The 24,001-nt window shown below is 44.4% G+C and overlaps 1 protein-coding gene across 4 annotated transcripts in view; it reads right to left on the reverse strand.

Annotated features, from left to right (window-relative positions):
* The window catches only part of LOC118396904 (neprilysin-like), a 90,742-nt gene that overhangs the window by 61,545 nt on the left and 5,196 nt on the right, over positions 1-24,001 (reverse strand). For 3 of the 4 annotated variants that reach the window (XM_052468538.1, XM_052468537.1, XM_052468535.1), the window contains exons 2-4: positions 21,780-21,959; positions 2,869-2,904; positions 2,509-2,670 (exon numbers count right to left, since the gene is read on the reverse strand). In XM_052468538.1, the coding sequence (XP_052324498.1) occupies positions 2,509-2,670; positions 2,869-2,904; positions 21,780-21,921 (340 nt within the window). In that variant the 5' untranslated portion in view covers positions 21,922-21,959. Of the gene's footprint in view, positions 1-2,508; positions 2,671-2,868; positions 2,905-6,312; positions 6,396-21,779; positions 21,960-24,001 lie in introns of those variants that run through there. The other variant, XM_052468536.1, reaches the window with a different exon arrangement.

A 24,001-nucleotide genomic window follows, 5' to 3' on the forward strand; every position in this document is an offset into this window, starting at 1 on the left:
AGGGCTAGGAAGTAAGCATTTCACGGTGTTGTGGTCAGGCGAATGTGACAAATTATATCAACAAAAAAATAAATGTCCTCTCGCTGTCAACTAAGTTTATTTTTGTATGAACATGACAAGATTCAACAACTGAGACATAAACGGAGCAAGTTCCACAGACATGTGACTAACTGAAATTGAATAACATGTCCCTGAACAAAGGGGGGAGTCAAAATCAAAAGTAACAGTCAGTATCTGGTGCAGTATCTGCATTAAGTACTGCAGTGTATCTCCTCCTCATGGACTGCAACAGATTTGCCAGTTCTTGCTATGAGATGTTAACCCACTCTTCCACTAAGGCACGTGGAAGTTCACGGACATTTCTGGGGGGGGAATGACCCTTAACCCTCACCCTCCGATCCAACAGGTCCCAGGCACGCTCAATGGGATTGCTCTTCACTGGCCATGGCAGAACAATGACATTTCTGTCTTGCAGGAAATCATGCACAGAATAAGCAGTACGGCTGGTGGCATTGTCATGCTGGAGGGTCATGTCAGGATGAGCATGTAGGAAGGGTTATCACAGTCTTCCCTGTAATGCACAGTATTGAGATTGCCTGCAATGACAAGCTCAGTCCGATGATGCGGTGACACACCACCCCAGACCATGACGGACCCTCCAAATCGATCCCGCTCCAGAGTACAGGCCTTGGTGTAACGCTCATTCCTTCGACGATAAACGCGAATCCGACCATCACCCTTGGTGAGACAAAACCGCGACTCGTCAGTGAAGAGCACTTTTTGCCAGTCCTGTCTGGTCCAGCGATGGTGGGTTTGTGCCCATAGACGACGTTGTTGCCGGTGATGTCTGGTGAGGACTTACCTTAACACAGGCCTGCAAGTCCTCAGTCCAGCCTCTTTCAGCCTATTGCGGACAGTCTGAGCACTGATGGAGGGATTGTGCGTTCCTGGTGTAACTCAGGCAGTTGTTGCCATCCTGGACCTGTCACGCAGGTGTGATGTTCGGATGTACCGATCCTGTGCAGGTGTTGTTACACGTGGTCTACCACTGCGAGGACGATCAGCTGCCCCTCCTGTAGCGCTGTCTTAGGTGTCTCAAAGTACAATGCAATTTATTGCCCTGGCCACATCTGCAGGCCTCATGCCTCCTTCCAGCATGCCTAAGGCACGTTCACGCAGATGAGCAGGGACCCTGGGAATCTTTCTTTCTAAAGGCCTCTTTAGTGTCCTAAGTTTGCACAACTGTGACCTTAATTGCCTACCGTCTGTAAGCTGTTAGTGTCTTAACGACCGTTCCAGAGGTGCATGTTTATTAATTGTTTATGGTTCATTGAACAAGCATGGGAAACAGTGTTTAAACCCTTTACAATGAAGATGTGAAGTTATTTTGATTTTTACGACTTATCTTTGAAAGACAGGGTCCTGAAAAAGGGACGTTTCTTTTTTGCCGAGTTTACAATTTGACTTGGCACACGTGCAGGGACATACATTTATCCAATGTAATCAGACAGACCGCCGAGCCCCCACCACCACCACCCAATCCTTCAGGGGTAAGGGAAGCCTTCCTGTCAATCTACTGTCAAGATGGTGCTAACCAGATGGTGTTAACGCCTCCAACTATTATAAGGTCGGGATTTCATCAGATCAGATGACACTTTGTCCTCTATGCACTTATATAAATATATAAAAATATATATATATATTCCTGTGTTGGCAGTAAATGCTGCAGATAGATGACACCATTAACCACAGTGACTATTCCTAGAGCCCCTGTTTTTCCCTGAAGGACAAGCTGCTGTAACCCCAGCAAATCCTCCAACCACACAAACCCCAGCCACCACCCCTACCTCCCTGACCAACAGATCCACACCCAGTCCCCTCTCACCCCTACCTCCCTGACCAACAGATCCACACCCAGCCCCCTCTCACTCCTACCTCCCTGACCAACAGATCCACACCCAGCCCCCTCTCACTCCTACCTCCCTGACCAACAGATCCACACCCAGCCCCTCTCACTCCTACCTCCCTGACCAACAGATCCACACCCAGCCCCCTCTCACTCCTACCTCCCTGACCAACAGATCCACACCCAGCCCCCTCTCACTCCTACCTCCCTGACCAACAGATCCACACCCAGCCCCCTCTCACTCCTACCTCCCTGACCAACAGATCCACACCCAGCCCCCTCTCACTCCTACCTCCCTGACCAACAGATCCACACCCAGCCCCCTCTCACTCCTACCTCCCTGACCAACAGATCCACACCCAGCCCCCTCTCACTCCTACCTCCCTGACCAACAGATCCACACCCAGCCCCCTCTCACTCCTACCTCCCTGACCAACAGATCCACACCCAGCCCCCTCTCACTCCTACCTCCCTGACCAACAGATCCACACCCAGCCCCCTCTCACTCCTACCTCCCTGACCAACAGATCCACACCCAGTCCTCACACCTCCCTGGAAAACTCACTGAATCCAAACTGCGCCATGCTACAAGACTTTCAAACCTTTGAGGACCACCTCCAGTTCGTCTTGTAGGATGTCAAAGGTACTGTATCGGGAGCTGGTCTCTGGGATGATGTTCTTCTTCAACCAGCCTCCACAGGCGTACTGGTAGAAGTTGTCACACGGGTCCACATTGGCATCCATGTTCTCTATCAGACGAGACGCTGCACACAGACAAATACAGCTCATATTCTACCTATGTATGTATGTATGTATGTATGTATGTATGTATGTATGTATGTATGTATGTATGTATGTATGTATGTGTATGTATGTATGTATGTGTGTGTGTGTGTGTGTATGTGTGTATGTGTGTGTGTGTGTATGTGTGTGTGTGTGTGCATGTATGTATGCATATTTACCTGCCTGAGTACAGTCCGCCGTGGTGCAGACACCATCTAAAAAGGGAGAAAAAAATATATATAAACCAAACAAGTTTATTCATTACTGCCAACTTAAAAGGAGAATTGTTTTTTTACAATCAGATCTCTATTTTTGATGTAATGGCATGTTATAGAAGCATCCAAACACCTTTTTTAGTGATTTCACTTGGTTTTCAAGAGACTCGAGCGAATACCTCTGTCCATTCTAGCAGCAGGCTACACGGAGAATGGAACTGCTGGATAGCGGAAAGCTTAGGTCGCACAAACAGGAATATAATGCTGCGGATAAAGTTCAGAATGATAATTTCATGTGTATAACATCTTAAGGTCTGCATCACTATACTGAGAGCGTTTCCGTTTCTAAAAGGACGGGGTGTTTATATGTTCTCCCCCGTACTGCACGGAAATGGGAGAAAGAAAAAAAAATTAAGTGTCCGGACACCTTCTATAACATGAGACTTACATCAATAATAGAGATTTGGTTGTTAAAAAAAAAAAAATAAAACTTATACTTTAAGCACTCTAAATGTATATTACATCTAGATAAATTGAAGATGGATCACACGGTCACAAACCTCACGGTACTACAGGAAGTAGATGCACACGGTCACAAACCTCACGGTACTACAGGAAGTAGATGCACACGGTCACAAACCTCACGGTACTACAGGAAGTAGATGCACACGGTCACAAACCTCACGGTACTACAGGAAGTAGATGCACACGGTCACAAACCTCACGGTACTACAGGAAGTAGATGCACACGGTCACAAACCTCACGGTACTACAGGATGTAGATGCACACGGTCACAAACCTCACGGTACTACAGGAAGTAGATGCACACGGTCACAAACCTCACGGTACTACAGGAAGTAGATGCACACGGTCACAAACCTCACGGTACTACAGGAAGTAGATGCACACGGTCACAAACCTCACGGTACTACAGGAAGTAGATGCACACGGTCACAAACCTCACGGTACTACAGGATGTAGATGCACACGGTCACAAACCTCACGGTACTACAGGAAGTAGATGCACACGGTCACAAACCTCACGGTACTACAGGAAGTAGATGCACACGGTCACAAACCTCACGGTACTACAGGAAGTAGATGCACACGGTCACAAACCTCACGGTACTACAGGAAGTAGATGCACACGGTCACAAACCTCACGGTACTACAGGAAGTAGATGCACACGGTCACAAACCTCACGGTACTACAGGAAGTAGATGCACATGGTCACAAACCTCACGGTACTACAGGAAGTAGATGCACATCTAAGTGAACGGAACTGAATGAACAATGTTTGACTTGGTTAAATGGCTGAATGAACATTTGGCTCCTGAGAGCGCTTCATGGTGTTTGACTTGGTTAAATGGCTGAATGAACATTTGGCTCCTGAGAGCGCTTCATGGTTTATGTGTAATGAATGTTTGGCATAATCTACATATAATCCTTGTTGATCCCCCTTCTAGGAAATAACCAGGAGGGAAATCATGAACAGGGCTTTGGTTTCCTGTGCTGTAATGAAGGGATTACAATAGAACAGGGTTCTTGGTGAATGTTTTGGTTTTTGCACTCCCCAGCTGATTCAAATACCCAACTCATTATCAAGCTTTGGTCATTTGAGTCAGCGGTGTAGTGCCAGGGGGAAAACAACATCGCTCCTTTTCTCTGCTAATACGCTAATGTTGATAGTGATGTTCAATAAAAAAAAAGTAACAGTTAAGTAGATGTTTTAAACATGAATGCAATGGTGGGTGGGCTCCAAATCAAACTTGGGAAAATAATGAATTACTCTTTCAGGCTGTTCTCTGTCAAACTCATTAGCTGCATTTACACAGGCAGCCCAATACTGATTTTTTTTTCTCACTAATTGGTCTTTGACCAATCTGATCAGCTCTGAAAAAGATCTGATGTGGAAAAATCTGCAGTGATTGGTCAAAAGACCAATAAGTGTAAAAAAGAATAATGAAATCTGAATTGGGCTGCCTGTGTGTTAGCGCTATCGACTCCTAGGGACGTCCCTAGCCTTAACCCAATGCAAACGCTGCAGTTTTGGGTCAGCCTTCTGTGGCTAATTTCACTTTTGATTATCACAAAATGATCACCCCACACACACTGTACTGTCCTCCTCGGGCTGTGTTCAACCGTAATTAGACAGACAGCTAAACTCCATTCAAAAACCATGTCAAGAGTCAGGATTAGGATCTCTAGACCTCCAGTATTTAATGAAATGGTGTGAAACTTCAAAGAATACAGAATAATACAATGAGCACATAGTTCAGACATTACCCATGGTGCAACATGTAAAAGCTGTATCCAATAAGCATATTGAAATGAACAATGTTCTAAATTCAAACACTGCCCAAATAGACCTGTATGCTTGCGTAAGGCATGAAGAGATCACATAGACCTGTATGCTTGCGTAAGGCATGAAGAGATCACATAGACCTGTATGCTTGCGTAAGGCATGAAGAGATCACATAGACCTGTATGCTTGCGTAAGGCATGAAGAGATCACATAGACCTGTATGCTTGCGTAAGGCATGAAGAGATCACATAGACCTGTATGCTTGCGTAAGGCATGAAGAGATCACATAGACCTGTATGCTTGCGTAAGGCATGAAGAAATCACATTTAGCAAGTGATTCTATCTGCCAGATCGTCCCGCTGTGGCTATGCAAAGTTACAGCACAATTACATCGTTTTTTTTTCTAATGTCCCTTGTCTGTTATGAAGGTTGACTTAAAATTACACTTGAACTCATTCTGCCGATTGTTTGTGGGGTTTGTCCTTCAGTGGGTTGAAATTTGAGACGAAATATCCACAGGAAAGCATAATTAAACCGACTTCAAAACTCAGGTCTCTGTGTGTGGCAATGAAGATTTGTTTGCTCGTGCACAAGACAATGATACACGCAGGCGATGCATACCACCCGCAGTCTTGCAGGCGATGCATACCACCCGCAGTCTTGCAGGCGATGCATACCACCCGCAGTCTTGCAGGCGATGCATACCACCCGCAGTCTTGCAGGCGTTTACATGGTTTTGAGCATGTGTCAGGTCATATAAATGTCAACTCCAGTTCCTCGCTCTAAGTTTGGTAAATAATACTTTCCTGTGGACATTTCGTTTCAAATTTTAACCAACTGAAGGACCAACTGCACAGACAACCGGTAGAGTAGGTTCAAAATGTAATTATATTCAACATTCTGTCTTGAAAAAGGAAACTTTCCACAGTTTTGCAGTGCTTTGTTATTTCAGACTGAATCCCAAGAACTGGTATCACAGTCCGATTTATTAGGCAAGCTGCTACTCAGCAAAACAACTGACATAAAACGCAAACAACATCCTCTGTAGAAAATAACTTCTGATATAGCAAGATGAACATACAGACAACGTGTTAGACTTACAGACAATGCTTTGGCAGGCAGACACAACAAGGATGGCTAGAGATACCACGGAGTACATGTTCCTGTGATGAAATGTGGTCACCTGATCCCAATGGAGCACAGAAGAAAGTACCATAGAATGCATGCAGTTAACGAGGTGTAGTAGAACAAACATTCAGCAGGTGGCGCTAGAAATCGCACCATAATGGAGGCAGAACACACACAGTGACGCACACAGAGAAGCACGGCGACTCTCGTGGTAAACTAGCTCCCTGTTTGCATCCTGCCTTCTGTGACTGTTTACAAAATGGATCCACTATAGTTGGCTGGGCAAGATTTCTGGACTATTATCATAACCAATAAACCCGAAGCATGTTTTGGGGCTCGTTCAGTGGCTTTTTACCATATTTTCCCTGGCTTTTGGCCAGGTGGGACGCTAGCATCCCCCATATCCCAGAGAGGTTAAGCAAAAAATGTGGAGCGCCAAATTAAAATAATTTACTATAAAAATCAAACTTTCATGAAATCACACATGTAAGATAGCAAATTAAAGCTACACGTGTTGTGAATCCAGCCAACATGTCAGATTTCAAAAAGGCTTTTCGGCAAAAGCAAACGATGCTATTATCTGAGGGTAGCACCATAGTAGACAAAGAGTGAACATATATAAACCCTGCAGGCGAGACACAAAACACAGAAATAAAAATATAAATCATGCCTTACCTTTGACAAGCTTCTTTTGTTGGTACTCCAATATGTCCCATAAACATTACAAATGGTCCTTTTGTTTGATTAATTCTGTCGATATATATCCAAAATGTCCATTTATTTGGCGCGTTTGATCCAGAAAAACACCGGTTCCAACTTACGCAACGTGACTACAAAATATCTCAAAAGTTACCTGTAAACTTTCCCAAAACACTTCAAACAACTTTTGTAATACATTTTTTTTAAGTATATAATCAATAAAATTGAAGACGAGATGATCTGTGTTCAATACAGGAAGAAAACAAACTGACGCGACCTTTCTGGCCACGCGCCTCTAACAAACAGTACACTTGAAGTGACCCTCGTTTTGAACAGGGCTACTTCTTCATTCCACAAAGGAAAAACCTCAACCATTTTCTAAAGACTCGTGACATCCAGTGGAAGCGGTAGGAACTGCAAGAAGGTCCCTTAGAAATCTGGATTCCCAATGAAAACTAATTGAAAAGAGTGCCCTCAATAACAACAAAAAATCTGAATGGTTTGTCCTCGGGGTTTTGCCTGCTACATAAGTTGTGTTATACTTACAGACATGATTCAAACAGTTTTAGAAACTTCAGAGTGTTTCCTATCCAAATCTACTAATAATATGCATATCTTGTCTTCTGGGGATGAGTAGCAGGCAGTTGAATTTGGGCATGCATTTCATCCGAACGTTAAAAAAATACTGCCCCCTGTCACCAAGAAGTTAAAAAAGGGCAACACCAATGCCTACCATGGGTGGCTGGTGGCACATTAATTGGGGAGGATGGGCACCTAGTATTACTATATGCCATTTAGCAGATGCTTTTATCCAAAGCGCCTTATGGCTTATAGAAGTGACTGCATCCATTTTAAGTATGGTTAGTCCCAGGAATTGAACCCACTATCCCGACGTTGCAAAATCCGTGCTCTACAATCACCACGCTTGACTGTTGGTATGAGGTTCTTACTGTGGAAGGCAGTGTTTGGTTTTCACCAGACATAATGGGACCCGTGTCCTCCAAAAAGTTGACTCAAGTTTGCCAAAAAGCACCTTGAAGCTCCTGGATGGTCGTCAAAACTCTTGGAAGAATGTTCTATGGACAGATCAGTCAAAGTATAACTTTTTGGACGAAATTAGTCCCATTATGCCTGGCCGAAACCAAACACTGCATTCCACAGTAAGAACCTTATACCAACAGATGAAATTAGTCCCATTATGCCTGGCCGAAACCAAACACTGCATTCCACAGTAAGAACCTTATACCAACAGATGAAATTAGTCCCATTATGCCTGGCCGAAACCAAACACTGCATTCCACAGTAAGAACCTTATACCAACAGATGAAATTAGTCCCATTATGCCTGGCCGAAACCAAACACTGCATTCCACAGTAAGAACCTTATACCAACAGATGAAATTAGTCCCATTATGCCTGGCCGAAACCAAACACTGCATTCCACAGTAAGAACCTTATACCAACAGATGAAATTAGTCCCATTATGCCTGGCCGAAACCAAACACTGCATTCCACAGTAAGAACCTTATACCAACAGATGAAATTAGTCCCATTATGCCTGGCCGAAACCAAACACTGCATTCCACAGTAAGAACCTTATACCAACAGATGAAATTAGTCCCATTATGCCTGGCCGAAACCAAACACTGCATTCCACAGTAAGAACCTTATACCAACAGATTAAATTAGTCCCATTATGCCTGGCCGAAACCAAACACTGCATTCCACAGTAAGAACCTTATACCAACAGATGAAATTAGTCCCATTATGCCTGGCCGAAACCAAACACTGCATTCCACAGTAAGAACCTTATACCAACAGATGAAATTAGTCCCATTATGCCTGGCCGAAACCAAACACTGCATTCCACAGTAAGAACCTTATACCAACAGATGAAATTAGTCCCATTATGCCTGGCCGAAACCAAACACTGCATTCCACAGTAAGAACCTTATACCAACAGTCAAACATGGTGGAGGTAGTGTGATGGTTTGGGGTCAGCGTGATGGTGGTAGTGTGATGGTTTGGGGTCAGCATGGTGGTGGTAGTGTGATGGTTTGGGGTCAGCATGGTGGTGGTAGTGTGATGGTTTGGGGTCAGCGTGGTGGTGGTAGTGTGATGGTTTGGGGTCAGCATGGTGGTGGTAGTGTGATGGTTTGGGGTCAGCATGGTGGTGGTAGTGTGATGGTTTGGGGTCAGCATGGTGGTGGTAGTGTGATGGTTTGGGGTCAGCATGGTGGTGGTAGTGTGATGGTTTGGGGTCAGCATGGTGGTGGTAGTGTGATGGTTTGGGGTCAGCATGGTGGTGGTAGTGTGATGGTTTGGGGTCAGCATGGTGGTGGTAGTGTGATGGTTTGGGGTCAGCGTGGTGGTGGTAGTGTGATGGTTTGGGGTCAGCATGGTGGTGGTAGTGTGATGGTTTGGGGTCAGCATGGTGGTGGTAGTGTGATGGTTTGGGGTCAGCATGGTGGTGGTAGTGTGATGGTTTGGGGTCAGCATGGTGGTGGTAGTGTGATGGTTTGGGGTCAGCATGGTGGTGGTAGTGTGATGGTTTGGGGTCAGCATGGTGGTGGTAGTGTGATGGTTTGGGGTCAGCATGGTGGTGGTAGTGTGATGGTTTGGGGTCAGCATGGTGGTGGTAGTGTGATGGTTTGGGGTCAGCATGGTGGTGGTAGTGTGATGGTTTGGGGTCAGCATGGTGGTGGTAGTGTGATGGTTTGGGGGCAGCATGGTGGTGGTAGTGTGATGGTTTGGGGGCAGCATGGTGGTGGTAGTGTGATGGTTTGGGGGCAGCATGGTGGTGGTAGTGTGATGGTTTTGGATGCTTTTCTGCCTCAGGACCTGGACAACTTGCCTTAATAAAAGGAACCATGAATTCTCGTCTGCAACAGAGAATTCTATAGGAGAATATCTGGCCATCTGTCTGTGAGCTGAAGCGCAGCAAGACAATAATCCAAAACACTCAATCAAGTCTACATGAAAATGACTAAAAAGCAACACATTTGATGTTTTGGAATGGCCTAGTCAAAGTCCAGACCTAATCCCAATTGAGATGTTGTGGCAGGACTTGAAACGAGCAGTTCATGCTTGAAAAAAAAAACTTTAAAGTTCTGCATTGAAAAGTGGGCAAAAGTTCCTCCACAGCGACATGAGAGACTGATCAACAGCTACAGGAAGTGTTGGTTGGAGTTCCTCCACAGCGACATGAGAGACTGATCAACAGCTACAGGAAGTGTTGGTTGGAGTTCCTCCACAGCGACATGAGAGACTGATCAACAGCTACAGGAAGTGTTGATGGTTTGGAGTTCCTCCACAGCGACATGAGAGACTGATCAACAGCTACAGGAAGTGTTTTGGGGTTCCTCCACAGCGACATGAGAGACTGATCAACAGCTACAGGAAGTGTTGGTTGGAGTTCCTCCACAGCGACATGATGAGACTGATCAACAGCTACAGGAAGTGTTGGTTGAGTTCCTCCACAGCATGGTGGAGAGACTGATCAACAGCTACAGGAAGTGTGGTGGAGTTCCTCCACAGATGAGAGACTGATCAACAGCTACAGGAAGTGTTGGTTGGAGTTCCTCCACAGCGACATGAGAGACTGATCAACAGCTACAGGAAGTGTTAGTTGGAGTTCCTCCACAGCGACATGAGAGACTGATCAACAGCTACAGGAAGTGTTGGTTGGAGTTCCTCCACAGTGGTGGAGAGACTGATCAACAGCTACAGGAAGTGTTTTCCACAGGACATGAGAGACTGATCAACAGCTACAGGAAGTGTTGGTTGGAGTTCCTCCACAGCGACATGAGAGACTGATCAACAGCTACAGGAAGTGTTGGTTGGAGTTTCCACAGGGTCATGATGAGACTGATCAACAGCTACAGGAAGTGTTTGGTTGGAGTTCCTCCACAGCGTTTGGAGACTGATCAACAGCTACAGGAAGTGTGATGGTTTTGGAGTTCCTCCACAGGACATGAGAGACTGATCAACAGCTACAGGAAGTGTTTCTGGAGTTCCTCCACAGCGACATGAGAGACTGATCAACAGCTACAGGAAGTGTTGTGAGTTCCTCCACAGCGACATGAGAGACTGATCAACAGCTACAGGAAGTTGATGTTGGTTGGAGTTCCTCCACAGCGACAAGAGACTGATCAACAGCTACAGGAAGTGTTGGTTGGAGTTCCTCCACAGCGACATGAAGACTGATCAACAGCTACAGGAATGGTTGAGTTCCTCCACAGCGACATGAGAGACTGATCAACAGCTACAGGAAGTGTTGGTTGGAGTTCCTCCACAGCGACATGAGAGACTGATCAACAGCTACAGGAAGTGTTGGTTGGAGTTCCTCCACAGCGACATGAGAGACTGATCAACAGCTACAGGAAGTGTTGGTTGGAGTTCCTCCACAGCGACATGAGAGACTGATCAACAGCTACAGGAAGTGTTGGTTGGAGTTCCTCCACAGCGACATGAGAGACTGATCAACAGCTACAGGAAGTGTTGGTTGGAGTTCCTCCACAGCGACATGAGAGACTGATCAACAGCTACAGGAAGTGTTGGTTGGAGTTCCTCCACAGCGACATGAGAGACTGATCAACAGCTACAGGAAGTGTTGGTTGGAGTTCCTCCACAGCGACATGAGAGACTGATCAACAGCTACAGGAAGTGTTGGTTGGAGTCATTTTCAGCTAAAGGCACAACCAAGTCATTGAGCGTAAGGGGGAGAAAATAAGAAAATCCCAGGGGCATTGGGTGTTGCATAACTTTGTTTATGAAATATGTATGTCATTGTTGTGATATTTGTTCACTCAGGTTCTCTTTATCTAATATTACGTTCTGTGTTGAAGATCTGAGAACATTCAGTATCAAAAATAAGCAAAAGTAGAAAAAATTTGACAGTGGGCAAATACTTTTCACAGCCCTGTACAGCATCTACCTCTGTGCCAAATGTGGTTTACTGTGGAGTCCATACTTTCAACTCGGCCCCACGCCACTATTATACAGAGAGATAATCTTTCATTCCTCCATACTAACAGACATGGTACATAGTGTTTTGTTTGTGGTAACTAGTTCATGAAAAGTCCTGCAATTTCAAAAGGATAAAATAAAAAGGGTTTCAAAATGACGCCATTTTGACCCATTGGCACTTTCATGGTTAACTAGAAGCCTGTTGAAATCATTTATTTTCATAAAACATAACTCGAATTTATAGCCCAGTGTCAAAACACCAAATTCATAATCAATATACTGAAATAGGTTGTTATAATTTGAAAACGTGACATAAAAATGGACTACACATACAGTTGTCTCACTTGTGTTCAGATGACTACCTGTCAGATACTGAAATAGGCTGCTACTCTTTTAAAAACAGACAAACCACAAAGAGCTTGGGTATACTAAATATATACACACTACACCACCTGTAGTGGTCGTCTCCTTCTGGGACTATTTTTACAGCATATGGTCAATACGAAAAAAGAAACGCAACACTTTTGAGATGGGAAAATGTCAACAAATCATCTCTCCACTAGTAGTTCTAAATAGGGACAGGTGTTGGCTCTCATTTGACTGATAGCTTGACTGTTAAATACAACTATTTGTTTGTGGCCAACTACTTTTATAATGAGCTGATGTTCCCTTTTGCCATTTGGGTTTGAAAATGACAACAGCGCTGCCATGGAGAGTCGCATATGAAAAATCAACGGTACTTAACCAAAGATATGAATTTGTTTAAAAGAAAACAATTTAGGGTCATCGGGGGACAATAACGGTTTACATTAATATCACCACTGAAGTAAAAAATTAAAATAAAAAAGGATGTGTAATACCACTCAGTTTTGTGGTGAAAATGAGAGCTTGCAAAATATATTCTGAACAAAAATAAACATAACATGTAAAGTGTTGGTCCCATGTTTCATGAGCTGAAATAAAATATCCCCAAAATGTTGCATACGCACAAAAAACGTATTTCTCTCAGATTTTGTTTACATCCCAGTTAGTCAGCATTTCTCCTTTGCCAAGATAATCCATCCACCCGACACGTGTGACATATCAAAAAGATGATTAAACAGCATAATCATTACACAGGTGCACCTTGTGCTGGGGATAATAAAATGTGCAGTGGTCACAACGCATTGGCACAGATGCCTTAAGTTGAGGGAGTGTGCAATTGACATGCTGACTGCAGGAATGTCCACCAGAGCTGTTGCCAGAAAATGTCATGTTAAATTCTCTACCATAAATTGCCTCCAACGTCGTTTTAGAGAATTTGGCAATACGTCCAAATCGGCCTCACAAACGCAGACCATGTGTAAACACGCGAGCTCAGGACCTCCATATCAGTACTGAGGATTATTTCGCTCTTCAATAAAGCCCTTTTGCGGGGGAAAACAAATTCTGATTGCTCCCTAGTGGGTGGGCCTGGCTGCCAAGAAGGTGGACCTATGCCCTCTGTGCATCCCTGCCCAGTCATGTGAAATCCGTAGATGGGGGCCTAAAATGTATTTCAATTGACTGATTTTCTTGTGAACTGTAACGCAGTAAAATCTTTGAAATTGTTGCATTTATATTTTTGTTCAGTATAATAAATAGAAAAATGTCCACATTAGAGAAATTAGCGCAATATATATAATAATTTTATATAGCAATGAATAACAATAAATATAACAACAAAGTTAATGGACAGCTACAATTTTCTTCCAGAGACGTTTAGGACAACTAAGATGGTAGCCTATGAAACTAAGATGGTAGCCTATGAAACTAAGATGGTAGCCTATGAAACTAAGATGGTAGCCTATGAAACTAAGATGGTAGCCTATGAAACTAAGATGGTAGCCTATGAAACTAAGATGGTAGCCTATGAAACTAAGATGGTAGCCTATGAAACTAAGATGGTAGCCTATGAAACTAAGATGGTAGCCTATGAAACTAAGATGGTAGCCTATGAAACTAAGATGGTAACCTATGAAACTAAGATGGTAGCCTATGAAACTAAGATGGTAGCCTATGAAACTAAGATGGTAGCCTATGAAACTAAGATGGTAGCCTATGAAACTAAGATGGTAGCCTATGAAACTAAGATGGTAGCCTATGAAACTAAGATGGTAGCCTATGAAACTAAGATGGTAGCCTATGAAACTAAGATGGTAGCTAAGATGCTATGAAACTAAGATGGTAGCCTATGAAACTAAGATGGTAACCTATGAAACTAAGATGGTAGCCTATGAAACTAAGATGGTAGCCTATGAAACTAAGATGGTAGCCTATGAAACTAAGATGGTAACCTATGAAACTAAGATGGTAGCCTATGAAACTAAGATGGTAACCTATGAAACTAAGATGGTAGCCTATGAAACTAAGATGGTAGCCTATGAAACTAAGATGGTAACCTATGAAACTAAGATGGTAAACTAAGATGGTAACCTATGAAACTAAGATGGTAAACTAAGATGGTAACCTATGAAACTAAGATGGTAACCTATGAAACTAAGATGGTAAACTAAGATGGTAACCTATGAAACTAAGATGGTAACCTATGAAACTAAGATGGTAAACTAAGATGGTAGCCTATGAAACTAAGATGGTAAACTATGATTAAAAAAGTAAGCTATTTCATCTAACATATCCAGGAATTGCTGATTTATATTGATGTGCAACCTGTCAAAATAGGATCCAGAATTATCCAAATTTGGTTTTTGCTCTTCAGAGAATTTGCCACCATCTTTGTGCATATTGGCCTGTAGGCTATATTATACACTACCTGAGAGAGTGGGAACTCAAAACAATTAGCTAGATTGCTATATAGCCACGATGGCTAATTGATTAATCTAAATCAGTAAAATGTAAGCTTATGTCCACAAAGACTTTCCAACAATAGTCCTAGGTTACCTACTCACTGCAAAATGGCATGCTCTGCCCCACTCTGCGGATGCATCAAAACCACACTAGGCTACAGCCTACTCCGGTTGTGAAGTGGCACTCACAGAAAGCTCTCTGTAACTAGAACAGCAGTAGTTGCTTTGAAAACTGTATTTTTCCCCACAATTGCATTTGAGCAAAGGTCATACGCTTGTTTCTTCTCGTAATGCATCTCTCCCTCCTCTGTGAGCACAATGGGGAGAGGGAGTGAGAGTGGCTCACTCACACAGCAGCTGACAGTTAAACAGTGACAAGGCTGATACTTTCATAGCAGGCATCAGCAACGCTTCACATACTTTTACTGGTGTTGACCAAATCATGGTTTTAAATCTACAGGAACGTTATGAAGCAAAATAACACAAAATTCCCGACATACTTCAGTCAGTAATTTTCGGGTTAATCTGAGACTTGTCAGAACCTGGCTATGGGATGCAGGGGGGAAAGTGAGAGGTCGGAGCGAGACAACAAATTCAAATTCCTATTTCTCTGTCCTCAAGGGGAGACTGTTGTTTACTACTAAACTCCACACTAGTGGTGTTTTACATTTCATAAAGCAGTTTGTGTTTCTTAATCAGGCAAAGCTAAAGAGCAGGCTGGTGACTGGTGGTTTCAGACGAGCCTGCCTGTCAACACTCATTGCTTGCTCACCAGCTGATGTATGCTGCACGTGCCAGGTGTGGAGCGTCTTTTCCACTGCTAGAGAACAGAACCCATCGCTGTTGCGCACACACAGTGCTAATATTCTGCTTATCATTGTAGCCTATCCAGTCCAAGTGCAAATAGTCACGAGAAGGAGGTCTGAGTCGCCAATGGTCAAGAAGGATGACCTGGCCTCCACAATCATCTGACCTCAACCCAATTGAGATGGTTCGGGATAAGTTAGACCGCAGAATGAAGGAAAAGCAGCCAACAAGTGCTTAGTATATGTGGGAACTCCTTCAAGAAAATAATTCCAGGTGCAGCTGGTTGAGAGAATGCCAAGACTGCGCAAAGCTGTCATCAAGGCAAAAGGTGGCTCCTTTGAAGAATCTAAAAATATATTTTGAACACTTTCTTGGTTACTACATGATTCCATATGTGTTATTTCATAGTTTTGATGTCTTCACTGTTATTATACAATATAGAAAATAGTAAAAAATAAAAACCCTTGAATAAATAGGTGTCCAAACTTTTGACTGGTACTGTATATAATAATATATATATATATATAATATATATATAATAATATATATATAATAATATAAATATAAATAAATATATATATTTATAAATATAAATATAAATATATATAAAATAAACAATATCGACTTGTCTGTAAAAAACAGTAACCTGCACTACTATGTCGATGATACTCTTGCTATTGCCCCCACTATTGACTAGGCTCTTTTTGAACTACAACCTGCCTTCATTGTATTACAGAAAAACTTGACCTGAAATTAGCATTGAATGCAGGTAAAACTAAGTATATGTTGTTCTCTAGAGCGCATAAAAATAACTTTGATGATTTAAACATATGTACTTCGGGTGTTGATCGTGTCAGTGCTTACAAATATCTGGATAGATGGAGATGCGGTCTCTTAAAAAGCATACTGACCACGGTCCGGCACCTCTACGTTTTGGACTGCTTTGCTCCGGTGTTGTGCCGAAGATAGCGCACTGTGACTTATTACAGGCTACATTTTGAGTATTCATCCCTGCGTTCTCTACTAGAAAGCTGGTTGGCCCTCTTTGATGTCACGTAGGTTGATACAGTGCTGTGTTTTCATTCATAAAGCCCTTTTACAAAAAGTCCCACTTTTCGTAATGTCTTTACTAAACTTGAGACATACGAGTCACCAACCATGGTCTCAGGGATGGTTACCTCTGGAAATTAGTTTTGGTCTCTACCGAGTTAGGCAAATCAGGGTTTAGGTTCTCTTGCACATTATTTGTGTAATAATCTTCAACATGTTCTTAAATGTGATGTTCTGGTGCCTCTAGGTCAATTCAGACAGCTGATTGAGGACCTTACTACTGATGAGTGTGATGTTCTGGTGCCTCTAGGTCAATTCAGACAGCTGATTGAGGACCTTATTACTGATGAGTGTGGTGTTCTGGTGTCTCTAGGGTCAATTCAGACAGCTGATTGAGGACCTTATTACTGATGAGTGTGGTGTTCTGGTGTCTCTAGGGTCAATTCAGACAGCTGATTGAGGACCTTACTACTGATGAGTGTGGTGTTCTGGTGTCTCTAGGGTCAATTCAGACAGCTGATTGAGGACCTTATTACTGATGAGTGTGATGTTCTGGTGCCTCTAGGTGAATTCAGACAGCTGATTGAGGACCTTACTACTGATGAGTGTGATGTTCTGGTGCCTCTAGGTGAATTCAGACAGCTGATTGAGGACCTTACTACTGATGAGTGTGATGTTCTGGTGCCTCTAGGTGAATTCAGACAGCTGATTGAGGACCTTACTACTGATGAGTGTGATGTTCTGGTGCCTCTAGGGTCAATTCAGACAGCTGATTGAGGACCTTATTACTGATGAGTGTGATGTTCTGGTGCCTCTAGGTGAATTCAGACAGCTGATTGAGGACCTTATTACTGATGAATGTGGTAGTTTAGGACTGTGTTTTTCTTTCTGCTTGTATTTATATTGATGTGTGTATGTTCTGTCAGTTCTGTAGTTCAGAGCTCATCTGTAAAATAGACCTTCGTCTCAGTATGACTCCCTGATAAAATAAAAGGCTAAATAAATAGTAGTCAGATAGTAGTTGAACTCTACTGAATGAAACAGTACTGCTGGTCAGACAGTAGAACTCTACTGAAGGAAACAGTACTGCTGGTCAGACAGTAGAACTCTACTGAAGGAAACAGTACTGCTGGTCAGACAGTAGAACTCTACTGAAGGAAACAGTACTGCTGGTCAGACAGTAGAACTCTACTGAAGGAAACAGTACAGCTGGTCAGACAGTAGAACTCTACTGAAGGAAACAGTACTGCTGGTCAGACAGTAGAACTCTACTGAAGGAAACAGTACTGCTGGTCAGACAGTAGAACTCTACTGAAGGAAACAGTACTGCTGGTCAGACAGTAGAACTCTACTGAAGGAAACAGTACTGCTGGTCAGACAGTAGAACTCTACTGAAGGAAACAGTACTGCTGGTCAGACAGTAGAACTATACTGAAGGAAACAGTACAGCTGGTCAGACAGTAGAACTCTACTGAAGGAAACAGTACTGCTGGTCAGACAGTAGAACTCTACTGAAGGAAACAGTACAGCTGGTCAGACAGTAGAACTCTACTGAAGGAAACAGTACAGCTGGTCAGACAGTAGAACTCTACTGAAGGAAACAGTACAGCTGGTCAGACAGTAGAACTCTACTGAAGGAAACAGTACTGCTGGTCAGACAGTAGAACTCTACTGAAGGAAACAGTACTGCTGGTCAGACAGTAGAACTCTACTGAAGGAAACAGTACAGCTGGTCAGACAGTAGAACTCTACTGAAGGAAACAGTACAGCTGGTCAGACAGTAGAACTCTACTGAAGGAAACAGTACAGCTGGTCAGACAGTAGAACTCTACTGAAGGAAACAGTACTGCTGGTCAGACAGTAGAACTCTACTGAAGGAAACAGTACTGCTGGTCAGACAGTAGAACTCTACTGAAGGAAACAGTGCTGCTGGTCAGACAGTAGAACTCTACTGAAGGAAACAGTACTGCTGGTCAGACAGTAGAACTCTACTGAAGGAAACAGTACTGCTGGTCAGACAGTAGAACTCTACTGAAGGAAACAGTACTGCTGGTCAGATAGTAGTTGTCAGAAGTAGAACACTATGACTGCTGGGATATCTTAATCCCTCTATCTGAAAACACGAAACTGGTGCCTTTCAGAACCAATCAGTTATCTCTCACTATCAATCATTACTCACCAACATCACCTGTTGCACACGGTCACATTCGGTCACATTTGGAATAAGCTTAGACAGTCACGTACTGCCCATGTTAAGTTATCCATTGTCATGTATTAGTAAACACGACATCTCCGTGTCTGTAACTAAACCAGTGTGAACATTAACTTATATTTTATGCCCAAAGCCCCATTCATAGCTCCTATCACACAGTGTTAATTGGCCTATAAATGACTAGGAAGGCTCCATTTCCAATGGCCATAAGTTCAACAAGCTTCACGTTTATTTACATGTTATTGAACCTTTAACTAGGCAAGTCAGTTAAGATCAAATTCTTATTTACAATGTCTACCCCGGCCAAACCCTAACGACGCTGGGCCAATTGGGCGCTGCCCTATGGGACTCCCAATCACGGTCTACCCCGGCCAAACCCTAACGACGCTGGGCCAATTGGGCGCCGCCCTATGGGACTCCCAATCACGGTCTACCCCGGCCAAACCCTAACGACGCTGGGCCAATTGGGCGCCGCCCTATGGGACTCCCAATCACGGTCTACCCCGGCCAAACCCTAACGACGCTGGGCCAATTGGGCGCTGCCCTATGGGACTCCCAATCACGGTCTACCCCGGCCAAACCCTAACGACGCTGGGCCAATTGGGCGCCGCCCTATGGGACTCCCAATCACGGTCTACCCCGGCCAAACCCTAACGACGCTGGGCCAATTGGGCGCCGCCCTATGGGACTCCCGATCACGGTCTACCCCGGCCAAACCCTAACGACGCTGGGCCAATTGGGCGCCGCCCTATGGGACTCCCAATCACGGTCTACCCCGGCCAAACCCTAACGACGCTGGGCCAATTGGGCGCCGCCCTATGGGACTCCCAATCACGGTCTACCCCGGCCAAACCCTAACGACGCTGGGCCAATTGGGCGCCGCCCTATGGGACTCCCAATCACGGTCGGTTGTGATACATCCTGGAATCTAACCAGCTTCTGAGTGACGTCTCCAGCACTGAGGTGCAGTGGGTTTCAGTATTCAGGCCACTACTGGCCATCCCTAGCAAATTGTTGAAAACACTGCAACATAGTGGATTTCAGTATTCAGGCCACTACTGGCCATCCCTAGCAACCTGTTGAAAACCCTGCACCTTAGTGGGTTTCAGTATTCAGGCCACTACTGGCCATCCCTAGCAACCTGTTGAAAACCCTGCACCTTAGTGGGTTTCAGTATTCAGGCCACTACTGGCCATCCCTAGCAACCTGTTGAAAACCCTGCACCTTAGTGGGTTTCAGTATTCAGGCCACTACTGGCCATCCCTAGCAACCTGTTGAAAACCCTGCACCTTAGTGGGTTTCAGTATTCAGGCCACTACTGGCCATCCCTAGCAACCTGTTGAAAACCCTGCACCTTAGTGGGTTTCAGTATTCAGGCCACTACTGGCCATCCCTAGCAACATGTTGAAAACCCTGCACCTTAGTGGGTTTCAGTATTCAGGCCACTACTGGCTATCCCTAGCAACCTGTTGAAAACCCTGCACCTTAGTGGGTTTCAGTATTCAGGCCACTACTGGCCATCCCTAGCAACATGTTGAAAACCCTGCACCTTAGTGGGTTTCAGTATTCAGGCCACTACTGGCCATCCCTAGCAACCTGTTGAAAACCCTGCACCTTAGTGGGTTTCAGTATTCAGGCCACTACTGGCCATCCCTAGCAACATGTTGAAAACCCTGCACCTTAGTGGGTTTCAGTATTCAGGCCACTACTGGCTATCCCTAGCAACCTGTTGAAACCCTGCATCTTAGTGGGTTTCAGTATTCAGGCCACTACTGGCCATCCCTAGCAACCTGTTGAAAACCCTGCACCTTAGTGGGTTTCAGTATTCAGGCCACTACTGGCCATCCCTAGCAACCTGTTGAAAACCCTGCACCTTAGTGGGTTTCAGTATTCAGGCCACTACTGGCCATCCCTAGCAACATGTTGAAAACCCTGCACCTTAGTGGGTTTCAGTATTCAGGCCACTACTGGCTATCCCTAGCAACCTGTTGAAACCCTGCATCTTAGTGGGTTTCAGTATTCAGGCCACTATAGGCTTTAACGCTCCCCTTGAGCTGACAAACTTTAAAGGGGGTAATCTGCAGTTTGAACAATAACAATGCCGACTACCTGCTACAGTGTTTCGGCAAAAAGCTGTGGGACCACTTTCAAATGTATTGACAGATCTATGGATGCTTGGCCTGACCATCCATGATATCAAAATTATAGTTTTAACCATGTTTTAAGGGAAAGGTGGATACAACTGAATGCATTCATGTGAAATGTGTCTTCTGCATTTAACCCAACCCCTCTGAATCAGAGAGGTGCCCCCGGGGGGCTGCCATAATCATCATCCCCGTCATGGCCTGGGGAACAGTGGGTTAACTGCCTTGTTCAGAACAACAGATTTTTACCTTGTCAGCTCGGGGATTCGACCCAGCAACCTTTCGGTTACAGGGCCAACACTCTAACCACTAGGCTACCTGCCGCCAGGCTATCAGATGTTTGTTTACAACTTAAATGTTTACAATGTTACAATGTTTTCAAGAATCAAAATGAGTAACGTTAGATATCATTAATATAAAAGTTAAAATTGCAATGCATATTGCCCCTCCGAAGTCTAAAAGCCACATATTAAAATGTGCCATGACATTTGACGTAACAGTATGTTTTAGGGTCGTCACTGACAGAAAGTACGCTATACAAGTGCACAAGATTGCAACCATATGAATAGTAAACAGATGATTTTGTCAATAGCACATCTGTTGAGATGGCTAAATGCTCTTTACATAAACGCTTTAACAACATTTGATTTGACTGTCTAACTGATTAATAGATTCATTGCTTGCTTTGCTTGATTGATTGATAGACAGTGATTGTTCTATGAGTTTCTCCACTCACCACTGTCAGTCCTCTGTGTGGCGAAGAGGACGATGAGGGCCAATATGACGATGAAGAGGAGGGAGACGATGGTGAGCAGGCCGATCTCCAGAGAGGTCCAGTGGGGCTTCTTAGCCGACTTTGGGGGGACGGTCTCCACCATGCTCAACACTCCTTCAGCTGCTGGCTGTAACGACTCACCTGAGGGGAGACAAGGAAGGTTTTATATCTGAAATAAATCTCCTTGAAGAATATAAACCAAGTAAACATGATATCTCATAGAAAGATATGGCAACAACTCAGCTGTAAAAATAAAAGGTCACCCCCCCAACACCACGATAAAGGTCACCCCCCCCCAACACCACAATAAAGGTCACCCCCCAACACCACAATAAAGGTCACCCCCCAACACCACGATAAAGGTCACCCCCAACACCTCGATAAAGGTCACCCCCCCAACACCACGATAAAGGTCACCCACCCCCAACACCACGATAAAGGTCACCCCCAACACCACGATAAAGGTCACCCCCAACACCACGATAAAGGTCATCCCCCTAACACCACGATAAAGGTCACCCCCAACACCACGATAAAGGTCACCCCCCAAAACCCGATAAAGGTCACCCCCCAACACCACGATAAAGGTCACCCCCCTCCCCAACCCCACGATAAAGGTCAACGCCCCCTCCCCAATACCACAATAAAGGTCAACGCCGCCGCCCCCCCCCAAGATGAAGATCAACCGTCACGTCCCCACCCCAACACCCTGATTTTTAATTGAACTTGGCAAGTCAGTTTAGAACAAATTCTTATTTACAATGATGGCCTACCAAATGGTCTCCTGATGGGACGGGGCCTGGGATTAAAAATAAAAAGATGTATACAATATAAATATAGGACAAAACACACATCACAACGAGACACACGACACTACATAAAGAGAGAATAATGGACAACCCTCCCCAACACCACGATAAAGAGAGAGAAGTGGAAGGGAAAAGATGAAGAGAAAGAGAGATGAATAGAGAGAGAATGAGAGAGAAAAAGAGAGAGATAAGTAGCTCAATTCTAAGAGAAAGACGGTAAGGGAGAGGCGGGGGGGGGTCACACAGTAAGGTGCAAACCTTACAAAAGCCCACAAAATGGTCCAGATGAATATACTGTATATACTACACTACCTTGTAATGTGCAGCAGAAAGAATACAAGACTCCAGAACCAGCAAAGACCAGCTCTGCCTCTCACCAGGTTATAGTTCAACTCCTCAGCAAAGATCAGCTCTGCCTCTCACCAGGTTATAGTTCAACTCCTCAGCAAAGATCAGCTCTGCCTCTCACCAGGTTATAGTTCAACTCCTCAGCAAAGATCAGCTCTGCCTCTCACCAGGTTATAGTTCAACTCCTCAGCAAAGACCAGCTCTGCCTCTCACCAGGTTATAGTTCAACTCCTCAGCAAAGATCAGCTCTGCCTCTCACCAGGTTATAGTTCAACTCCTCAGCAAAGATCAGCTCTGCCTCTCACCAGGTTATAGTTCAACTCCTCAGCAAAGACCAGCTCTGCCTCTCACCAGGTTATAGTTCAACTCCTCAGCAAAGACCAGCTCTGCCTCTCACCAGGTTATAGTTCAACTCCTCAGCAAAGACCAGCTCTGCCTCTCACCAGGTTATAGTTCAACTCCTCAGCAAAGATCAGCTCTGCCTCTCACCAGGTTATAGTTCAACTCCTCAGCAAAGTGAATGTAGCAAGTAGTAAACTCTTCCTTAACAGGCAATTAATCATTGATCCCCACTTGTCACACACACACACACAAGCTGGTTCAGTGACCTGAGTCTGCAGAAGGGAGGCTCCTGCTGTTAGCTGGCTCAGATGAGAGCACCCATCCAGGGGACAACGTCTCTCTGCCTCCCTTTTCAACCACATCAACACAACACACAGGTGCCTGATGTCTACTTGGAGTACGGCTTTAGAACGGCTGAATCCATTACTGTTCTACAACTGGAACCTGGGTCTATTAGACACCGAATGTCAGGCGCATTAGGAGGGCAGATAACTGACCCTTTACAACAAGGGAGCCGAGAAGCCCAGACACTCTGCTTTAGCTGTAACTAATTCAGTGCCATCTCCTCAGGCGTCATGTGAACACTTATGCATTCATTCCTATTCCATCCTCCCAGTTGGCTCCAGTTCAATGATTGACTGCCAGGAGTGACATGGGGGGGTGCGTCACCTGGGTGGGTTGATT

The sequence above is a fragment of the Oncorhynchus keta genome, chromosome 18, assembly GCF_023373465.1.
Source record: "Oncorhynchus keta strain PuntledgeMale-10-30-2019 chromosome 18, Oket_V2, whole genome shotgun sequence".
Classification (NCBI taxonomy): domain Eukaryota; kingdom Metazoa; phylum Chordata; class Actinopteri; order Salmoniformes; family Salmonidae; genus Oncorhynchus; species Oncorhynchus keta.